The 22,370-nt window shown below is 42.0% G+C and overlaps 1 protein-coding gene across 1 annotated transcript in view; it reads right to left on the reverse strand.

Moving 5' to 3' along the window:
* The window catches only part of Pou6f2 (POU class 6 homeobox 2), a 468,024-nt gene that overhangs the window by 30,588 nt on the left and 415,066 nt on the right, over positions 1-22,370 (reverse strand). Inside the window, exon 6 of the mRNA XM_057787835.1 lies at positions 15,889-16,029. Within this exon, the coding sequence (XP_057643818.1) occupies positions 15,889-16,029 (141 nt within the window). The remainder of the gene's footprint in view (positions 1-15,888; positions 16,030-22,370) is intronic.

The raw sequence follows: 22,370 nt of genomic DNA on the forward strand, positions 1-22,370 counted from the left end.
GTCAGAGAAGGGTAAGGCATGGCGGACGCAGATGGAGGGAAAGGCGTGAAAGGAACCGTCAGAGAAAGACACATGAACAGAGAATAGGACCCTTTGCCAGGCTGTGGCTCTGGCCTCCTGGAACGCCAGAAGTTTCTGTACTCATAGGGTCCTGTGGACTGATTCGTAATGTCTGTTTTGACAGTGTGGCGAGAGGTGGCACTGCAGGGCTCCGGATCTCAGGCCAATATTCTAGACCAACTTCAAAGATACATATTTTAATAAGAAGAAATCACGAGAAAGAATATTTGAATGTGTTTGTTCTACTACTTCTCTTGTGGATGTTCTAGATACATTCCACTTGTAAAAACCCTCCCTCACACTCGATGCCTTTCCCTGCCAGAGTTAAAACCCCACTGGATGTTAAAAGGTTTGGCTTCAACGTTAGGAACATAGAGACACACAGATAAAAGCACAGTGCTGGGGGCCTGGGGATCTGTAAGCTGGCAGTATCTGCAGCAGTGTGCTAAGGAACAGTGGATGTAAATGATATAGGTGGGTCTTCTTTCTATCTGTTTCTTTCATTGGTTAATTAATAAAGAAAACTGCTTGGCCTGATAGGTCAGAACATAGGTAGGTGGAGTAGACAGAACAGAATGTTGGGAGGAAGAAGGCACTTAGGCAGACACTATAGCTCTCCTCTCCAAGATGGAAGCAGGTTAAGATTCTTTCTGGCAAGCCACCACCTCGTGGTGCTACACACATTAATAAAAATGGGTTAATCAAGATGTGAGAGTTAACCAGTAAGAGGCTAGAGCTAATGGGCCAGGCAGTGTTTAAAGGAATACAATTTGTGTGTTGTTATTTCAGGTGTAAAGCTAGCCGTGCAGGAGCTGGGCGGGAACGCAGCCCACAGCTCCTTATACAAGTGGATGCTGGAGGTTCAGCAGAACAGTAAGGACAGTTTACTCTCCCCAGAACAACTTAGTTCCATTAAAGGGTAGTTCTTTTAGTGGGTGTAAGACGGATATGGTGGAAGCAACTCCCTCCTGACTGGGAGAGCTCGTGAATGGCTTTGCCTCTGTGTCTCAGTCTGCTCCTCTGTAAAATGGGAAAAATTGCTTCCTAGTATCGTTCCAAGTCCAAAATGAAGCGAGGCATGCAAAGCATTCAACATGGCTTTACCTAGCAGCCGGGGGCTCAGCAAATGCTCGTTCAGAACTTATGTTTCTGTTCTCGCGTGGCGGCTCCTGTACATTTTACTAGGTTGCAAAAATCACTTTCAACATCTTTATTTTGAGATTGGCCGTGAACTTGCAATCCTTTTCTGCCCCAGTTTCCCAAATGTGGTGATTACAGATGTGTGCCACCACAAGCCTTTGAGTTATTTTAATATCATAATCTCACCATGAACAGAGTTCACCATTAAAAACAGTAGCCTACCCACAAAGCATAATGAAAGGTTTCCTGTCTTAGGGAGGGAGGCATTATAATGATGTGTTTCTAAAGGCTTGACCACGTGCTGAACCCATGGAAGGGGCCTCTGCAAAGCTGTCAGGCAGTTCCAGAACACAGAACTCCACGATGCAATTAGACACTGAGAACTCTGGAGTTCTGTGTGTTTTCCTCACTCCCAGGGTACCTCAAGGTTAAAGTACTTGTGTGAGCTTTCTCTCTTCAAATTTATGTACTATAGCTTCTACAGATTTTGAAATAAGAGTAGACAGAGACAAAGAAAGAGAATGGCTGGAAGGGGGAGAGAGTGTACGTACTCCGTGTCGTTGTCGGGAGGTGCCCATCCACAGCTGGAGGGGCCAGGATGACCACTTCTCTAGATTCTATTGCATGGGTCTGAGTCACTTCCCACCTTGTGCTAGAGCACCCCTTGTGGCATGAGCAGTGTGTTTTTTTAATTAAAAATTTTAGATGCATCGTAAAATTTGCATTTACATATATATCTGCAATTATGAGATTTACTGTTCTTCTTTATTTGAGGTCTACAATCAAAAGCTAGGAAATATTGATAGAAAAAATTGATCCATTATCTAATCAAATGATTAAATGAAACTTATACCAATGATGTTATATTCAAGTCAGAAACAAGGAATCATGAGCTTCTATGCTCTCTATTCTTAGGACAGATGGTGGACAGCAGTTTTAGATGGCTGCCATCAGTACAAGCTTTAGAACTGTATCAGATGTCTACCTGCCCTGCACTGAAACAGACCGGTGAAGTTTGGGTTTTGGAGGGTTCATGGTTGTCCCCATGGTCCTGGATTTACTAGTACAGTTTTTACTCATCTAGAAAGTGGGACAATGAAGGCAAGAGACAAGGGAGATGATTTTGCAAGGTATCACCTCTTCTGTTGTCAGAGTTGAGTGGGGGCATTTCTGTACCCTGCACAGCTCCCCAACAGGTCACAATGTAAATTATTCAACATGGTGGTATTTGGAGGTTATGTCTTCAGGAAGGATATAGGTCAAGATGGCAGGCTCCATATGAATAGATCCACTGCCCTTATAAAAGGGACTCCCATTTCTTATCTTATTTCTTATTGAGATTTTTAAAGTACATTTTAGCCCATAGTTACTTATTACAAGGGCAAAAGTAAAACCTTCTGAAAACAAATGAATTCCCTTAAGCTGAATAGCCTGGGATTTAACTTCTAACTCCATACATTATTTTTCTTTGATTATTTATTTGAACAAATAAATTTAGTTACATTGGGGAATAAGGAAATATGTATAAAACTGAGCTAACACTTCCGTGTCTGCTTCTCTTCAGTGGTGCTAACATTTCCTTTACACATATCCACTAGACAGTAGAACTGTCTGCAAACCAGATGATGGCAAATTCTAAACAATAACCAGAGTGTTTTTTCTTCATTGATTCTGCTTTTAGGTGGTTCACAAACTAAACTAAGAGTTGTTTTCTTTTTCTCCTATCTTGGTTGTAATATAGAGTATGTATGTTGTATGTATTGCAACATAGTTCCTGTTTGCCTTTCAAAAAACATCACAACTGGGGTGAAGCCCTCACTTTGCAGAAGGACCAACTTTGTCCGCCTTTAGCTGGCTTTCCCCAAGACTTAAGTCCTAATACCAGCCAAAAAATCACCACCAACAACAAAAAATTAGAATTAGGGAAAGCATTTCTGTTTCTATTAGTTGCTGCCAGATTAAGAGACTAAATCTGATTGAAGCTATTTATTGCTTGGAGGAACACCTTGACTCATAGCCAGGAAACATCCTCTAACAAAGCCTTCCATCTAAGAACTTCCTAGTTTATATTTCATTCAAAAAAGGAGAAAGAAATAACTATAGCAACAACTAAACAAAAACAAAAAAATGACCCCACAATCAATCAACCAACCAAATAGAAACATATTGGGGACCAATCATAATGAGCTCCAGTATTCCTAATTTACCCTTTATTGAAATAGGCCCTTGTTTGGTGGGAACAGGTGAAGAGACTGCTTGGCAATTGCTCAAGAAAGTGCTATGCATATTTAGTGCCTCCTGGTTCTGTGTTTATACCCAGGAAGAGTACCAGGCTGTAAAGTTGAATTTAAATGAGGATAAACAACAAAACAAACCTCCAAGGAAAAGGAAGGATGGGGAGCGAAGCCCCTGGAAGGGCTGTTAGTGATGCACCTGTCTGTCATCGCCCAGGCCCACAAGCCCAGGATGATGCATAGGATTTTTTTTGTGTGTGAAGAAAATGCCCATTGTTGTGGCAAAATTAAATGCATTTTGATACTTGCACGCTATGCTTATCTATCTGTTCAATCGGAAAAAAAAGTTGTTCTCATCATTCTAACACTTATTACTTTTTCAATTTCCTGTTGGTAATGTTTTCTTAATGTTCTTTAGGGTGAGACCACAGAATCTCTCATTTCTTACAACAAAGACTGAGACTCATTAGAATTATGCTGATGAGTTTGTCTCATAAAATTGCGAACTCATTGTCATAGGTGGCCAATCTCCAGCCAGATCCCCCGTTATCAGGCAGTTTGTGAGAAATGTCAACTCCAATGGTGGCTTCTCAGAGCTTTCTTATTTCTATTTCAAATGTCTCTCAAACACACACACACACACACACACACACACACTAGTCCTTCGTTACTCTTCTATTCTGTATCATGGGAACAGGTGTTAAATTTACAAACCATTTCCTCCTATGCAGTGACCACGTGACATTGTGGTCTCAAAATCAGCGTTTTCTGAGTCCTGGGTGACACAGTGTATCTCACTTTTGTGTTCATTTAGTAATTTTTGCATCATGTTTTAAATATGTGGTGCATCCCTTCTCTCAAAGATGCCACCCATTATATTAAAAAGCTGAAATGGTTATTTTCTAGCCAAATGATACTGAAAAGATTCTTATGGTTCAACATCTTCCATTTCTAAGTTGCAGTTTCTCAAGTTCCTTGTAAATTGAAAGCAGACTTTATTTAGTACATATATCACTTCTCTTGGCTTCTGGTTGTTTAGTAAGGCTGGCTAAAAAATGATTTTAAGATACAACAAAGAAAGGGGAGAGAGTTGTTTTTTCTTTTTTTTTTCTTTTTCCTTATTCTAGGGCATGAGAGGAAAACAAGAGTAATTAAAGGAACTGATGGTTGATAACCCACTATAGCCTTGCCTTTTGGTTAAACTGAATACTCTTGTTAGGAAGAAAGGCCAATGCTGCTGTGTCCAGAAGCTCTTTGGTGTTCGTTGGAAGCAGGGAGGGGGACAGACTAGATATAACCTAGCCAGGGCTGCTGCTAATCTTGAGAAAATAGGATTTCTCACTTGCTAATCATGTGGGTAGCAGACTCCATATTACCATGCTGGTCTCCCCTGCGTGTTGGAGGGGGCATGACAGATGTGGTCAGAGGAAAAGTGTGCGGCAGAATGTGCTTGAGACTCACATGACTCATGTGACTCAGCATGGAAAACCCAAGTGTCTAACAACCTTTATTGTGTTCACACTTTACGCTAGTTGTAATTTTTTTTAAAAGATGCTAAAGAAAGGTAAGTAACTGGAAGCAGCCATTTTCACTTGACAGAGGAAGATGGGGTGGCCTTTGAAAACATTTTCACGTAACACTTTGATATATTCAATGGGTTTTACCTTGGATCAGCTGACCAAAGGGAATTAAGTATACAGACACTGTGTTGTGGGATGTCTCCTATACAGCAGGTACTGATGGAGGAAGGTCATTGGCTAATAAAGAAACTGCCTTGGCCCACTTGATTGGCCAGCCTTTAGGTGGGTGGAGTAAACAGAACAGAAGGCTGGGAGGAAGAGGAAGTGAGCTCAGACTAGATAGCTCTCCTCTCTGGGGCAGACACGATGAAGCTCCGACCCAGGATGGACGTAGGTTAGAATCTTCCCGGTAAGCGCACCTTGGGGTGCTATACACATTATTAGAAATGGGCTAGTCCAGATGCGAGAGTTAGCCGAGAAGAGGCTAGATATAATGGGCCAAGCAGTGTTTAAAAGAATACAATTTGTGTGTTGTTATTTCGGGGCATAAGCTAGCCAGGCAACCAGGAGCTGGGGCGGCAGGAACACAGCCCGCAGCTCCATCAACAAGGTACAGTGTTAGACATGTCAGAAAGCTTATGCTGAGAGCAGCTCTGCTCAAAGACAATCTGGGCTCTGAAGCAGCCAGATTTGGGTTTCTATCTAGGTGCTTTCATTCATTGTGTGGCTCTGAAAGCTGGATAACTTTCCTCAGCCTCTAGTCCACCCATCAGCTGGGAACTGGGATAACAGTGAAGAGCACAGTGAGTATGGAATGAAACACTGAATCTGTGTCAAATGCTTACTGAAAGCATCTTAGCATACCTGGAATACCATCGGGGCCATGGATGTCATTACTACATTATTTTCGCTGTGTGCCAGGTGCTGTTCTTGGCTCTTGGGGTGCATTAAGAAGAAAGCAAGAAGCTCGAATTGTTCTCAGAACATGGGCTGGAGAGCGTTTTCTTAGATCAGACAAAACTGGGCTTGGTTCCTGCCATTTCTCACAGGGTAACCTGGGAAGCTCTCCATCTCTTCAGACCGCATCATGCAGTGTTGGGAAAGATGAAGTGGTTTTGACATGTTGAGGGCTAAGTGGCAGCCACTCACTAATTTCATCATTGCTGTGAACTGTGGTCTTCCTAACATCAGTGCAGAGAAGAGGAACCTGGTCGAGGGAATGAGATGCCTCACCTGGCCTTCAGGGGTATGTTGGGATGGAGTGAGAGCTTAGGTCCCTACCTGTCTTATTGGAAAACCTTGGTTTTTAACACTGGATGCCCTTCCATGTGAGAATACAGGCTTTCACAGCCCAGACATTTATTTCAGTGGGGCTCTGTGTTATTGTCACTACCCACTGGCAGGTGTCTGCCCCAGGAAGTGCACCCTGTTTTCTTCTTGTTTATCTGTGCATTGCTTGATTAGTGTTAGTTACTTACAAACTGTACCAACAAGCCCTGACTATACTGCAGCATTCTGGCCATCCCAGCTTACAACATCTTATCAGGGGTTATGTTTACTATTTTTCATCCAAGGTGGCAAATGCTAGATGATAGAAGTGGAAATTTGGAGCTAATGCATTGAATTTAATGGGGTTAAACAGAGTCTTAGTTCTCCGTGGGTTTGAATTTGAAACTGGCCCCATTCCTTGCTCCGAGTTGTGACTTTTCCATTCTCCTTTGCCTCTGTTCTATTCATTTCTTTCTTACTGGCCTTGTATGTTGATGACATCTGACATCTTTATGAGTACGAACCAACTCACGGGCCAACAAAAACACAGGATGCATTTCTGGCATATAGAATATTTATTTCAAAGGTGGCTATATCTCACATGTGAGTTTAATGTTCTACCCTGAATTGTGACGTCTTAATGATAATGATGACTTGCAGATGGGGCTGGTGATATTCTATGAATACTGACTCAAAGTTCAGTGTTCATTTTCTTTTTTTGCTCCCACTCCAATTCAAATCAAGCTTATTTTTTATTTTCTAATTGGAAAAACTAAGAATAAATAGCTTCTGTTCTTATTTATTACTTTTTCTAAAGCACAAATCTTAAAGGCAGCTAATAGTCTAGTATATAGTTGTCCCAATACCAGGCTAAGTCAAGGCTGCTTATTATACAATAACATAGTTCTTCAATTACAATACTAAACTTCAGTTCTAACTTAAAAAATATTTACAATCTTGAATCTCTAACAATCGATATATTTGTCTAATATGGTATTTTTTAATACTGCCTTCTCTTCCTCAAATATGCATGGCCTGACTTTAGGTGCAATTTAAATTAACAGTTAACACAATGCTGTGGTAGATATTTCTTTTTTCCTTTGAAAGACCTCATTGGAAGTTTAGGTCTCTAGAGGAAAAATCTAGAAACATGGGACATCTCAACATGCTTCGAGCTTAATCAACTCTAGCATTGTTTGGCTGTGTTGCAGGACTGACTGGGGTAGGGTTTCCTAGTGAATGTCCAGAGGCTCAGGTGGAAAGCCTCTACGTGTGCTATACACCAGCTCTTGTTTGCCCATGGTCAGGAGATCTTGCTGGGAGTCAGGAGACTTCTGGTCTCCTAGATTCTTATATTTTGAGGCTGATTTCCTCTGGCAAGATGCAGTGTAGATCTGAGATAGACTTTTCAAGGCTGTCTCATTGCCTTATAGACTTCCCTGACAGCACCTCTCCAGGTCTTTTGATGGGCAAAGATAAACTAGTAAGCATGTGAATTAGAATACCATACATTTACTTGGTATATATATGAAGATATATGTATATCTTCAGTTTTCAGGTATATGCATAGATGTACCTTAAGGAGAGCCCTGTGAGGCTATAGGGAAAGAAATACATCCTTTCCCCCACTTTTTTTTCAGATGTAGAAATTTAGGTTCTGTGTTTCTAAGTTGTTTGCAGAGATTCAGGTACTGTGTTTCTAAGCTTTTTGTTCATGGAGCATCTGGGAAAGCATCTAGGCCTTCCAGCCAGAGGTTAGGGTGGCACAGGATCATGGCCATGAGCCCTGGGTTTAGATCTTAGTCCTGCCACTTATCTGAGGTGCCGTCCTGGGGAGTTGTGTTCCTCTGAAATCCTAGAGAGTTTGCCCATCTGTACGGGTGGGGTCATCAAACTCTTCCATGATACCCCAGGGTGCATTACTGATAGGTGGGCAGGAGCTCACCTCGGTATAGGACAGACACTACTTGTCTTTTTGCTTTGTTTTGTTTTCAGATGTCACTTGCCTGAAAGGAGCTAGAACCCAACAGTCCTCCAAGATGCTTAAAGAGGTCTGCACATTCAAATGAGCCCCATAATTATTCCCTAGAGATAGACAGCACTGTCCCACAAGAGTGCATTAACTAAAATGGAAGTCTGCGGAATAGGGAGCGACTCCTTTTTATTTATTTATGTTTAGTGTTAAACAGGGTAGCCCTGACCGTCTACTTGGAGCTGCAAACAGCATCCTCCTACTTATTAGCTTTTGAGAATTGCCTATTTGGAAAGCTTCCGGAACTAACTGGCCTCAAAAGACTGTACAAGTCTTCATTCAGGAGTCTACTGGAGAGACCATTTCCCTTATTCCATGAAGACAGAGACTAAGGGCTGAAGAATGAAAACAACAATAGCTGCAATGGTCAGAACTAAAAGAGGAATGGAGGGTGCGACATCGCACTGTATGTAGCAGAGACAGGTCCTCCTGGACTAGCTCTTCAGGGTGAATTCTGTAAAGGTGTTTACTGCTCACTGCCCTTGTTACATGAGGTGAGTTCTGCTAGGGATGGAGGCTAAAAAGAAAGTCTCCAGAGGGGCATTTTAAAGTTCTTTAAGTTGATGGGCCTCTGGGGCTGATGAGTCTTCCATATCGGACATGGAGGGGGTGAGAGAGTAGAACGAACTTGGCTGATGCCCTAGTAGTGCCTTAGATGGGCAGAGCTGGGACCAAACTTGTCCCAACTCCGAGTCTCAGAGTCTGCAACAGAGCCACCTGTAGCCGCACTTCCCTCAAAAACCCAGCATCCATGGGGTCACTGCCCACCAGGGTTAAAGCCAAGACTTTCAGCAGAGTTCTGGAGAGCCAGGATTCAGACCACCAGGACTAGATTGGCTGGCCCTATGGTACCACCGCCGACCTGTCTTTGTAGGATATAAGGTCCAAAGGAAGTTAGCCTGGGGACAGGCAAGCGTTAATTTGCCAATCATTTGCGTGTTATGGGTGCTTGGGAATTCTTGAAACAGTTTGAGACTCCTTGTTTTTACAAATGGGCTAACAGGCCTCACAGGGTAGAACAGAAGTCGGAGCAAAGCTCTGGAGGCAGAGCAGCATCTCCTCGCCTGAGGGATTTCTACTTTCAAAAAGCATTTCCAAAACATAGCTAGGAATAAGCGAGAATTGCTGGCTACAGCGTTTTTTCTAAAGCATGTCCATTTTATTAAGTGTTGGTTGGGGAATTAAGGGTTAAGAAAGTTCAAGTCTGCAGCCTGCCGGCCTGACTCCACTGGTATCTCTGAACCTTACAGGTCGCTGCAGCTGAGAACCTGGAGAGACGTGGTCAGCACCAGGCTGGGGCACCGCTACTCTGATGCCGGAGTTCTCATTTGCGGAGCATTTTGAGGGGCTATAAGGAGAACACTTAGGGAAACAGTGCCGAAATGAGCCAATAAAGCTCTTAACTGGGCTCCAAGGGCAGATTTGCTACGTTAGTAGAAGGATTGGGGTGGCTGATTGTTATTTTATCTTTATCACCGAAAAGAAGCCAGGGTGGAACTCTTAGAATGCTACCCATCCCGGGAAAATACATTTCCTGGCCTCCAGAGGAATGAAAAAAGTTTCACTAAAAATGATAGTTCATTCAATGGGATTTAATTATTACACCTTAAAACTTCCCCCATGACACGTGCAAATGGGAAAATACAGTTTTTGTCAGAACTATACTATTTTTGAGGAAACACAGAGACACCAACTCTGAATTTTCAACAAAACATGTTTGATCCTTATTTATATGAAATGTCTAAATATATTCTATTGTTTTTGTATTTTAAAAATAGTATTTTAAGCATTTTGTTTTCTAAAATTAATATTTTGTGGTAAAAACATAAAATTTTAGAGAAAAGTCACAGTTTTCTGCCAGTGACCACCCTTGGGATGGAGGGGAGGGTATGCTTTTTGTCTGGACTGTCTTTTTTTTTAAAAATAAATAAGTAAATAAACAGGAGAACTGAGGCTGGTATGCAAATGCCAATGTGTGTGTGTTGTCTTGGAAAAGTTATTTTTCTTTTTTTTTTTTTTTTTTTTTATTTTATTTTATCATTTCCCCTTTGCCCCATGCCACCTCACCCGCAAGTTCCCAGTTTTTGCCCTGGAATCTTGTCTACTTCCCCCTCTCCATGCGGATGACTATATGATTTTCTTTGGGTTCACTTTCTTATTTAGCTTCTATAGGATCACACATTATATGCTTAATGTCTTTTATTTTATGGCTAGAAACCGATTATGAGTGAGTACATCCCATGTTCCTCTTTTTGAGTCTGGGATACCTCACACTGAACCTGATAGAAGAAAAAGTTGGAAGTACTCTACAACATATGGGTACAGGAGATCACTTCCTACGTTTATCCCCAGCAGCACAGACATTAAGGGCAACATTGAATAAATGGGACCTCCTGAAACTGAGTAGCTTCTGTAAAGCAAAGGACACTGTCACTAAGACAAAAAGGCAACCCACTGACTGGGAGAAGATCTTCACCAACCCTGCAACAGACAAAGGTCTGATCACCAAAATATATAAAGAACTCAAGAAACTAAACTTTAAAATGCTAATGAACCCAATAGAAAAGTTATTTTTCTATACATTTTATGTGTTTCACTATAAGATATAGAATAAAGGAGGCTACGTGGAGCTCCCCAGATGCCCTATCGCCGGCTTGCCTGGGTCTCATGGGTCCCGAGTTTTATTCAAAGTCAGAGCCATACACTATTTCCTCCTTTTCTGCAGGGTTGGAAAACTTTTACAGCTACTGAGAGTATGGCTTTGTAAGTGCATTAAATAGACCTAATGAGACCCCTGGAGAGACTCAATAGACAACTATCAAATCAGTTATTTCTCAATCTTGATATTAGCATTTATTATAACTTCATCTCAGGTCATCCTACAGTTAGCTTATCTTAAGGAGTCTCGTCTTTTCATTTGAATTGTCTACTGATATTCATTTCAGCGACCTATATATAGGGTCAGTTGCTGGGTTTTGATCTTAAAAGGAACAGCTGTAATTTATTAAATACCTCTTTTCTCTTTTGGAAAAGAGCCCCCTCAAAACTTATATAACCTATATGAAGCCACTCTGTTAGTCAATAGGAATGTTTGTGTTTCAACAAGAACTTGGGTTTTTTATTCACTCCTGCCCTGGAGATGTTCCTCGGTTCGCGATCATAATTCGGAGGACCTTTCACGGAGAGTGGTTCTTTAGTTCCCTCTTTGGAGAGCTAAACTGTGGGAAGACTTCCTGCTGGTGTCTAAAATGCACCTTCAGAGGTATTCTCGCCTCCCCCACCTGGCATGGGGCTCCAAATGAAGCTGAGGGCTACCTTCATGCCTCCAACGACAGCCTTCCACTCACGGTCATTAGGAGCCTTGAGCCCACATCAGCACAGTGATTCCTGTTTTATCACACCAGCTTTGTCTCTGTCCTTTGGTCGTATAAAAGCCTGTGTGTTTCTGAATAACCTGTGTGGGTCTGTGTCTTTACCTTTCCTGTTCTTTTTAAAAAACCGATGGGGAAAAGGTCATAAAGTGTGGTAACATACACCTGTCATCTAAGCACTTGGGAGACTGAGGCAGAGGTAACCCTGCTTTTAAAACAGTAACTTTGTTTAGGCACTTTTGTGTTTTATATGCTTGGCTCTTTAAAGTACAAAGGTGGGTGAAAGCTGCCTACCGCAGTGGCAGAGGATTTGATTTCATCAGCAAACAGTCATGAGCTTCAACTGAAATGTAAAATGCTTTCCTTAACCCCAGGATAAAATAAAATCTCATTTGCTTTTACTTTTCTGTAATAACGCCAATAAGGAGATATTGCCAAGGACGCAAGGGGAGCGGTTGTGTAGCTGAACAAATGGATGGTAAATCTACTTGCCAATCCCTCAAACACTATTAGGGGCACGCACGGGTCCATGCACTCTCCACCCTCTGGAGCACTGTTTGGAGAAAGGTTGAGATACCCTAAGATGACTTAGCATCCAACTGCTGAGACTCACACGTTCTCAAAACCTTCATCTACGCACCAAGGGAAAATGTTCATTTTGATTCACGTTCATCTTGATTAGCACTTATGGGCTGGTAGCTCTGAGATACAACATGTGACTGACCCCATTCTAAGCATTTTGATCCAGTGAAATGATGTCAGGTATTCCCATGCTTTTTAGAAGAGAAATCATGGCACAAAGAGAATAAAGAGGCCAACCAAGGTTTCTTGGCTGGTGAATGGCAGCCTGGCCACAGATCTCTTTCTGTTTGTCTCTGCACCATACTACTGTCTCTTGCTGCATATCCAAACAACACCATGAACCTTGATGTTGATGATGATGATGATTGTGGCATTGTTTGTTGAATCTTAGTTGTGTTCATAAACTCTTAGGTGATATTTTTAAGACACAATCTCATTTAATTTTCATAACCTATGGATTTAGATTGTGTGTATGTGGTGTGCGTGTGTGCGTGTGTGTGTGTTTGAGTACAAACCAAAGGTCAACCTTGGGTGTCATTCTTCAGGAGCTGTCTACTTGCTTTTCGAGACAAGCTATCTCACTGGGACCTAGGGGTCACTGATTAGGCTAGGCTGACCAGCAAGCAAGCCAGGGATCCTCAGGTCTCCTTCTCTCCAGTGCTGGGATTACAAAGCTGTGCTGTTGTGCCCGGATTGAATGTGAATTCTGAAAAGCAGACTCAGGGCTTCACGCCTGCGTGGCCAGCACATTACTGATGAGCCATCTTTCTAGCCCAGGGTTCACTCAGTTTTTATTGTGGAGTTAGGAAAACTGAGGCTCAGAGGGCTCAAGGAATTTGTTCAGAATGTATTTGGAATTAAATCCCTCATCCTACTATTTATTCTTTGTCTTCTTGCACAAGTCTCTGATCCAGGAAGAAAAGAGAGCACTAATGTTCTCAGCAGTGCTACAGCCAGTGTCAATGACTGTTACCAGCGGACACTGACTACCTTCTTGCCTTGCTGTGCCTGTTAAATTGTTAAATCTAGTTACTACTGTCTGCCCTTTCAATTAACAGTTATAAAAGGGCAAAGTAAGAAAAGTAAAAAAAGAAAAGAAAAGAAAAATTTCTCTATTTGCTATGAATAGGTTCTGGGGAGAGCAAATGGCAGAAAAGCTCATTCTTCAACATATCCGGATATGCCATCTATACCCTTACTGGAATCTAGTTTCTGGAAAACACAGATTCCATGGCAGGCTAGTAAAATAGCAAGACCCAAGTGGTGAGATTTCTTGTTGCTGTGACCCAAAGGCCAAAAGTCTGAAGGAAATTCAGGCATAGAAGAGAGACTAGTTCAGTAGCCATGACTGTGGCCTGCACAGATGACTCCTTCAAGGTTAGGGGAAGGCTTGAGTAAGCTAAGCCTTTGTCTGAAGCTCAGAAAACCAGAGAGAACTGCTACTTAACGCCCCCTGAGTTGGCCTGAAGGCTCATTTATGTCTCTCAAATCCTGTCTTCTGTTTAAAGGATGCAGAAAGAATCTTAGGGCATGAGGACAGGGATGGACATTTGGATAATGGTGCCCCTGCTTCATGGTTTCTATGTGGAACAAACCTTCCTTTAAACTATCAATCAGCCCTGCTTCTCAGACCTAGGGTTACATATTAATGCCATTATTCTCAGATAAACTTCCAAATATAAGAAAGAGTCAATGTAAAGAACTCCAAATAAAAATGTTTCTAAATATTCAAAGAGGTTTTCCTTCACATCTGTCTGGGAAACTTCAACAGAGACTTTAAGAAATTAAAAATAAACTGAGTGCGGCAACCCTGGGAGGCAGGGTGTGTCACGCAAGGCAAATTATGCCAACATGGTTCCATATATTCGTCTCTTTTGTGTCACGTTAACATAGGACAAAGAAACACAAGTCTCAAATGACATTTGTCCCCTTTTATGGTAGTAGATGTTCCCTTTAGGAAAGATGTTTATCATAAATACAAATAAACCATTTTTAAACAACTTGTAAAATATTAATAAAAAAGACTAAAATCACCCTGTGAGTATTCAAGTTGGGATTCTCAGGGGCTGAGAGATAGATTCTAGAGGATAGAGTGACAGAGGTGGCTAACAAGTCACCAAAGCATTTGAAAAGTAAGACACAGTGGTTCCTTTCAACAAAGGGTTTCTCCATGTGGGGCACAGTCTACTTCACCTGCATGTGGAACAGAAAAGTTATAGGACCTGCCTATCTGCACATATATTTGGTTTTGATTGTCAGCTCTTCAAATTTACATCTTGTTGCTTTATTTCTGGGCATAGCTCTAGGAAGCTGCTTCCAGTATGGACCTGGAGTTCTTATGAATTATAGCTATTAAAAGCAACTTTTCCTCCACCCCAATACCCACACCCCTCCAGAAATCTTAATATGCTTTTGAGAGCTTCAATTTAGAGCTGGCTGCATAAAATGATCCTTTGATGAAAAGGAATTGGAGCAAAGGTTAAAGCAGACATTGAAAGGTTACTGTAGAGGGCACAGTGTTCATACAGCCCTCCTTTAATATGTGTGCTGTGCACCTGTGATAAGATGATTCATCACATGGGGCCTCTCTTTGACAAGCTCCATCGTTCAGCCCTCGGGTCTCTGATGGGACAATCCTACACCCGCCCAGGAAATATAACAAGGTCAGCTTTTTCTTCCCTTGGGATGTAGATAGAGATGGTTTAGCTTATAATGCATCCTTGCTTATGTTTTAAGTAAAATTTTAAAAAAAGAGAGTTTAAAGTAGTGGGATTCCTGTTTTTGTAGTGCAACTGTTGCAGGGAGCTATGTAAACACACTGCCGAGTAAAGAAACATTGTTCTCTCTGTAATCATCTCGGCCACCCTGGAAAACTGATGTCACTAAGGACCGAGGCTGGACTCTGGCATTCCATTGGAGGGCACCATGACATCATCAGCTTCGATTCTGCTCTGCTGTTTTCTGTAACCTCCAGGGTTACTGATCACTGAAGCTCTATCATATGTCACCTTGGTGAACAGGACATGGACACGTGAACCTTACTGGAGAGTGGGTGCTCTCCTGTGATATGGGGGAGGGCTTAGAGGACCTGACAGGTTAGCGATAATCAACAGGCATGAAAGAGACCTCCTGAGTCCCCCCAAATCAGTGAGAGTGCTAGGGGCTGATTGGCAGCTGGCATCTAATGCCCCTTTCCTTTGGTGACTTGAATAGGACTTTGCACTGATTCTCCACACATGCATATCTTGGATTTACTGAGGTTAGTTTAGACACATCAGAGTAACCAGCAACCCATTACATCAGCGTTGTTAAAAGTGGAAAATTAAAAAAAAAAAAAAGCAAAGCAAGGTTTCCTTTCTAAAATTCAATTTTTGATTGTTTATTTCCAAGAAAGTTCCCAAAACGAGAAAGGAATTCTTTAACTCAGGTCATAACACTAGTCAGCTCACAAAACAAAACCAAAATAAAACCTTGACATTTTAGGGGGAAGAAAGAAAAATCTTGCTCTGAAATATAGAAACACTTCCCAACCCCTCTCCTATTCTTGACATTGCTAGTAAACATTATTTATTTGCCTCAGATAGATGCAGCTACATATCACTGTCATGCAAAAGAAATCCATTTCCTTTCTGAGTTCAATCTGCCATAAAAATTCACTCTTGCTCCCATCTCCCACTCACCTGTCCTTGTGCATTAGTAACTAGTTGACCTGTGACCCCCTGAAGGCTGGAGAGGGCATTGCCAAAGGCCTGTGAGCTTGCTATGGAGCCCATGGCTGCTGCAGCAGCGGCGGCCTGACTTGCTAGAGGATTATTAACCAGCTGCAAAGAAAGAAAAGATCAGGGTGAAAACCACCACGAGGCAGGGTAACCACACAGCGACACAACTCTCCCTCCAGCTTGCTCATGCAAAGAGCCCCGAGCCCACTGCAGGGTCCCAGTAAGCCATTCCTTGACTGACTTAGGGGCCAGGGACAAGGTGGGGGCTGGACTTTGTCCACCAATGCTGGCTACTTGGTGGAGCCTCTGCTGAGGTACTCCTAGGAGAGATTTAACCTGAATCTGGGAGAGATCACTAGTGAAAATTCCAAGGAAATGTCAGCCTTCCTTGAAATCATCATGATAGTGAAGCAGGATGGGCGGAGGAAATTGATGCCCACAGGATTTGGGTATGGATTTATCATCTCCGTGAGGGAATCACAGTTTCTTCAGGTAAGTTTCTTTGGGTAAGGCAGGTTTCTCACCTCAGTTCCCTTTTTGAGGTTAGAAGCAACCAAAATCAGTGAAAGCCCAGCTTCTGTGACCTCACAGAGCTGGGACATTTGGTCTTATGTTGAGGAGAGATTCAAAGTCACTGGAGAATGGTCAGGCTGACATTAGCTTCTAGCTTTACCTAGTGTGTGGCCTTTTCCCTGGGACAAAGGTTTAGCAGGAAGGAATAAACAGAAGTGGGACACAGACCAGGACAGGGAGGAGGTTATGGCTGCCAAATTCTGTTTTTCCATGGAGACCAATTCAATATTCTTTATCCTGCCAATTTTCCACACCACAGGTTTTCAGGCCTTCTGACCATGAGGCAGAAGGGTGGCAGGAACTAAAATCTGCATTTAGGTTAATGACTAGATATAAATTCAAGAAACATTTAAACTATTTTCACAGTATTGGTTTTGATACATGAATTTCATTTGTATTTATTCTAGGGTGTTATTTTTTTCCTTCGTATAGTTTCTCTCAAGTACAACAATTGTGTATAATAATGCATTTTCCATCACCAGCTTCCACATCCGTGCAACTCCTGCATTTTAGCAGAGACCTGCCAAGGCTAGGGCCTGGTGGAAAAGGATTAAAGCCATACTTAGTTCAGATCTTGGCTCTTCTAGAGTTCCTATTTTATTATTGTTATTTTAAAACTTTCTTTCTACTTTTTAAATGATCTTTATTCTTCTTCCCCCTCTCTGTTTTTCCCTTTTCTTCTTTTCATCTCCAAAAAATATTCTGTGCTTTAATTATTTTGGAAATTTGCCCAGAGTTTTACATCATTTGTTGAGAAAGGAAATAATAATCAGAAAAAACTTAAAAAAGGAATTCAATAACTTTTTGTAAATGTATATCCTTTTCAGATTTTTTTATTTACTTAGAACCAAATCTCATTGACCTAGCACATTGTTTTAGAAAGAAAAATCCACTTTAAATTCATTGCTTTATGTCTTTTGCTTTTATCTCTCTCCTAAGGAAAAAAACTATTATTTTTTTTTAAAGGAGAAAAACATTCCTTCTTTGGCCTATAGAGAAACCCTGTCCTATCCCAGATTACCACCATGGGATTTAACATTGAGGGTAGCCTTGATCTTGGAATTTTGAGTATGTCTATAGAGTGCCAGTGACTATGGCTGTGGAATGGAAAGTGTTAAGAGAAATGCTCTTTGTTGTAGTCTGAATGCTCACAACAGATGGTTCATATTGTCTTCCTGGAGACCTGTGCCTCTAGCACCCAGCACAGACAGCACACACTGGTGTTTCGTTCTGAGTTCCTTTGAGAAGGCTCTGCTTGCATTGTTTCTAAGCATGAAGCTGAAATGGTAATAAAATTCCTGGAATCATAGAATGAACTTTTTAACTCCCAAAGAATGATTAATTTATGTGAAGTTTGCTCTTAATTTTGAAAAGACAATTTTGTCTATGATTGTGGGTAAAATTTTTCAGTTTGCACAAATAAAAATGCTTTCTTTAGAAGATAGGCAGTTATTCCTGTTTAACCAAGAGCACACAATTTGTTCAATTGTCAAGCACTTACTTGATATCTTCTAGGTCAACCAAGATATCATCTGGGAAACAATGGACCGACCGTCTGGGTGGAGCACAGTAATGGAGACTGAGAACTCCCTGTATCTCAGACACCAGTGTTTACTGTTCACCATTGTCCTTTGTGTTTGCTGCAAACTTCACAGAGAACTCACTTTGAATATAAAGCCAATAAATTACTTAAAAAAAAAGACTGCCGAGTCTTTGTGCTTAAGGGTTGGAAATGGGGAATGGGTGTTTGAGAAGATTGCTTAAGCACCATGAAGGTGTGTTTGGTTTACTGACATTTATTTTCTCTGTGCCCTGGTCTTATGATTTCCCTGCCCTAATGACATTTCTATGTGTCTCTGCATGTGAACACATGCAGGTGTGGGTGCTTGCATGCATTGTCTTTCCATCTAAAAGGGGAAAATGCCAATGTAGATGATTATATATATTTGCTCCGTTTTGCAGAACCAACCCAGGGTTTTATATATTCTAGACAAGAACTTTCCTATTGAGCTGTATGCCACTAGCCCCAAATGACTTTCTTCATTCCTGTCCAGCTAGCTCCCTGCTTTGTATCTGTGAATGGTATCTGATTCTGGGGAGATGTCTGCCTGGCCATGCTCTAGAGCTAGACTACCGACACCCAACGTGGCTCTAGTGGTAGAAGTCAGTGTGAGAGTGACTTAGACTGTGTAATGGTCTATACAGTTTCACAAATACTTCTTGGCTCTTCTGTCTGTGACTTCCTGGGCAGTGATGGGGAATGGCCATCACCTCCGGCCATGTCATCCTGTGTTGTTCACAGTCATGTCACATTAGCAGTGTTCCTATTACTGTTTTTTTCCTGGCTGGAGTCTCAGGGTAGATTTGGACAGCTGTGAACTCATGCAAAATAAATGCACATAATTAGCGCAGTGACGTTCCAGGGCCATGTGGGCACTTTGAGGTGGCAGCCAAGTTTATGCCTTCATAGCTTTCACTGCCAATGCACCTACTAGGAAAAGGCAGCCTGGGAGAAGTCCGACTGTATTACATGGTGTATTTTCAACAGATCAGTTCAGGACTTGCTGGTTTTGGTGTGTTCTTGTTATAAAATCAGGAAGGCTCAGAGGAAGGATTTGCCGCGAATTCGCATTTTCCCGTTACATCCTGAGCACATCAAGCCGTGGCTTTTGAGATCCACAGCTTGTCTAATAATCCACTCACTGAAACACCCGTTTCCTAAGACGTTTCCCCTTTTAGGGTTTTACAAAATAAACAAAATAATTCAGATGTGGTGGTGCACCACTGAAATAGGGCACCGAACCTCACTTTTCCCCTGTCCAGGCAGGAGAGAGTCAGGCACCAAAACCAGGTGGCCTCAGTAGATGGAAGAAATTCAAACCTTGGTTTTTATTCTGGATAAAATAGGTGGGGAAATGAGAACACTGATAAGAGTGTGATGAGAATCAGACGAGAGCGTGCCAGTGAGAGCTCTGGATACACACCTGTAGCTAACGCTGACAACTCAACCACTTTCATGCACATTTTACTTTAGGGTTTTCCGGTTTTGTTTGTTTGTTTGTTTTCATCAGGGTCTTCCTCTGTAACCCAGGATGGCCTCAAATGTTCTGTGTATCTAAGGATCACCTTGAACTCCTGATTTCCCTCGTCTCTACCTACAGTTATTTATTTCTGTGTTCACAAATCATTATGGTGCTGATCTCAGGAGAATAAATGCATATTTTCAGGTTTATATGCATTGTGTATCTCTTTGTTGTTTATGGACATTAGATTATGTTGGAAAAATTAACGAAGTCTTCCAGAGAGCAGCCTGCAGAGGCACCGTGGACATCAACTACAGATGTCATCATCACGGATGCCATCACTGCACAGAGCAATGTTTTCTCTGTTTTTCTGAGGGATTGCTATCCTGCATCCTGGTAAAAGACTCGTGTTTCTTAAAGTGGAATATAAGCAGTGACACGTGTTTTGAAGAAATTGCTGGTTAAATTACAACAGTAGAACTCATTTGCATAAATAGGACAACACGGTGATGCAGCTTAGCTGTGACATGTGTCTGAATTTTTGCCCATGTCCCAAGAGGGCTCCCTGGAGTCGTAGGCTCGGAGTCTTCCTGGTGCATCAGTGCCCATGGTCCTGGGTTCTATCATTCTCCTTAGGAGCCATGTGGATTTCACAGAGTGTGGGTTTAGGAACAGTTCTTTTTGCTACTAACTTTTAGTTTAGAGTCTGGGTATGCGATCCCATTTCATTTTAAATGAGGACGCCGAGAAGGGCATTTATCACAGCTGACTCCTCATTTAATGTCCAAATGACTCTCGCTGAGTGTTTAGAAACAGCCAGGAAAATATTGCAGTTCATCTACATAATTAAGACTTTCGTTTTCCTTTTACTTATATGTGGGAGAGAAGCACATCTCTTGTGTTTTTGGGATTCTTTAATCAAATCAGTACTTCTGCTCCTCAGCTCTGAAGGTGGTGAGGGGAATTCCGGTAGACAGGCGTTGGATGTCTGCTCCAATGAGCTACTTCCCCTGTGTTTTATGCAGCGAGGCTTTCACCTGATCTATGATTATTGCTGCGGGAGACCCCTAGAGCAGTTGGAAACCATCTTCGAATGTTTCCATACTGAGCTGATCCTTGGCTCTCTCACTTCCTGCTGTATTGTGGAGACGGTTCTGTTCAGTTCAACATCTGTCAAACAAACAAAGGTCTTCAGTGATCTTTCGGGTGAGGTGTGCTGAGCTGTTTAGCTTACCTAAAACACTTTGGTTCGTTGTCATAAAATCACACCGGTTTCTTCATACTTCTGAAACTAATCTTAACCATCAACTGACAAGCATTGTAGCTTACTATTTTCTAATACCTAGTCATATTGCCTAACTGGAATTTTAGCAGGTAATGTAATGTGTGTGTTGATTCCTTAGCCACAGGTCAGGGAGAAGAGAAGTCTGGTCCTGTGGAGTTCTGGAGTGTGAATGGGGCCTCAGGCATGGGGCCTCATACCCAATATGAGGAAGCCGGGGCTTCATTTTTTCACACCTGACAGGCATCACGTTAGAGCATCCTGTGAGCAACTGAGGACTGGAAACCCCCAGGTGTGGTTGACCCTTGGCTCATGAGGTAAAATGAATTCTGTAGCCTAAGTAAGCCCTTGGAGTGCGACAGTTGTTGAAGCAGAGGGGCGGGAACAGCTCCTGAAAACTTGGAATTCCAATCAATCTCAGAGATTTTGTGACGCGATCATAAGCACATTTGGTCCTCATCCTCTTTAGTTATCACGGAGGTCTGGAATCCTTGGCACTTCTGAGTGTTATAAGGACAAAGAGAAGCCATATATGCTTATGCCCCCTTCGTACCTCACCCGAGCTTATGCTTATGAGTTGGTTCCGGAGGTTGGAGGCTGTTTGTCAGGAGAGCCATAGGGATATGCTATCAGAGGCTTAGAAGTCTCACCCCTGCCTTCCAGGGACTGAAGAGGGCCTGAGAGGGTACTTGCTGATCTCAAAGCTTTAGTGGTGCGTACACTGGGTTTTGGAGGGTTCATCGGCTGAAAGGGAGGTGACTGTGCCTCAGACCACCTAGAAACAGAAACTGTTGCACTCAGGACCCTCTGGCTCTCGCCTGTGCATCCTTTTACCTAGTTCAGCCGTTCTCAACATTCCTAATGCTGTGAGACTTTAAATATAATTCCTTGTATTGTGGTGATCCTGACTGTAAAATTGTTTCACTGCTATTCCATAACTGCAATTTTGCTACTGTTATGAATCATAAAGTAAATATCTAATATGCAGGATAGCTGATATGAGACCCTGAAGGTGACACAACCCACAAGTTGAAAACCACTGATGTAGTTGAACTGTTTATTTGCATCCTTTCTAATATTCATAACCAGTAAACCTGTTTCCCTTGCTCTGTGAGTTATAATACCAAACTACTGTACAGGAAGAGGGACTGGTGGGAATCTGAGTTGTAGCCAAAGGAAACAGAAGCTGGGATACTCTGCGAATGCAATACTTACAGCTGACATATGTAATATGCATGCATGTTAGGTGTGTGTGTTGTTCTTGTGAGCTTATGCATTTTACTTATGAGGTCTGCACTAACTTCAGATAATTAGCTTCAGAATTGAATTAAACAGTAAAAATTATTGTTGGTGTTCGCAGGGAATTGGAGAATTGCTTGGTATAGGGAAAATAGCTAAATACATTGCATGGCAGAAATATAAGTAAATCAACAGGTGTCCTTTTATATAGTAATGTGTATGCTGCAGGTACAGACATCAATACAGCCTTTCACTTATTAATTTCTTCAGCCCGCAAACACTTAGTACTGAGCATGTTTAAGGCATTGTATAGTAATGAATGACAG

This window comes from Chionomys nivalis, chromosome 13 (assembly GCF_950005125.1).
Source record: "Chionomys nivalis chromosome 13, mChiNiv1.1, whole genome shotgun sequence".
Lineage (NCBI taxonomy): Eukaryota > Metazoa > Chordata > Mammalia > Rodentia > Cricetidae > Chionomys > Chionomys nivalis.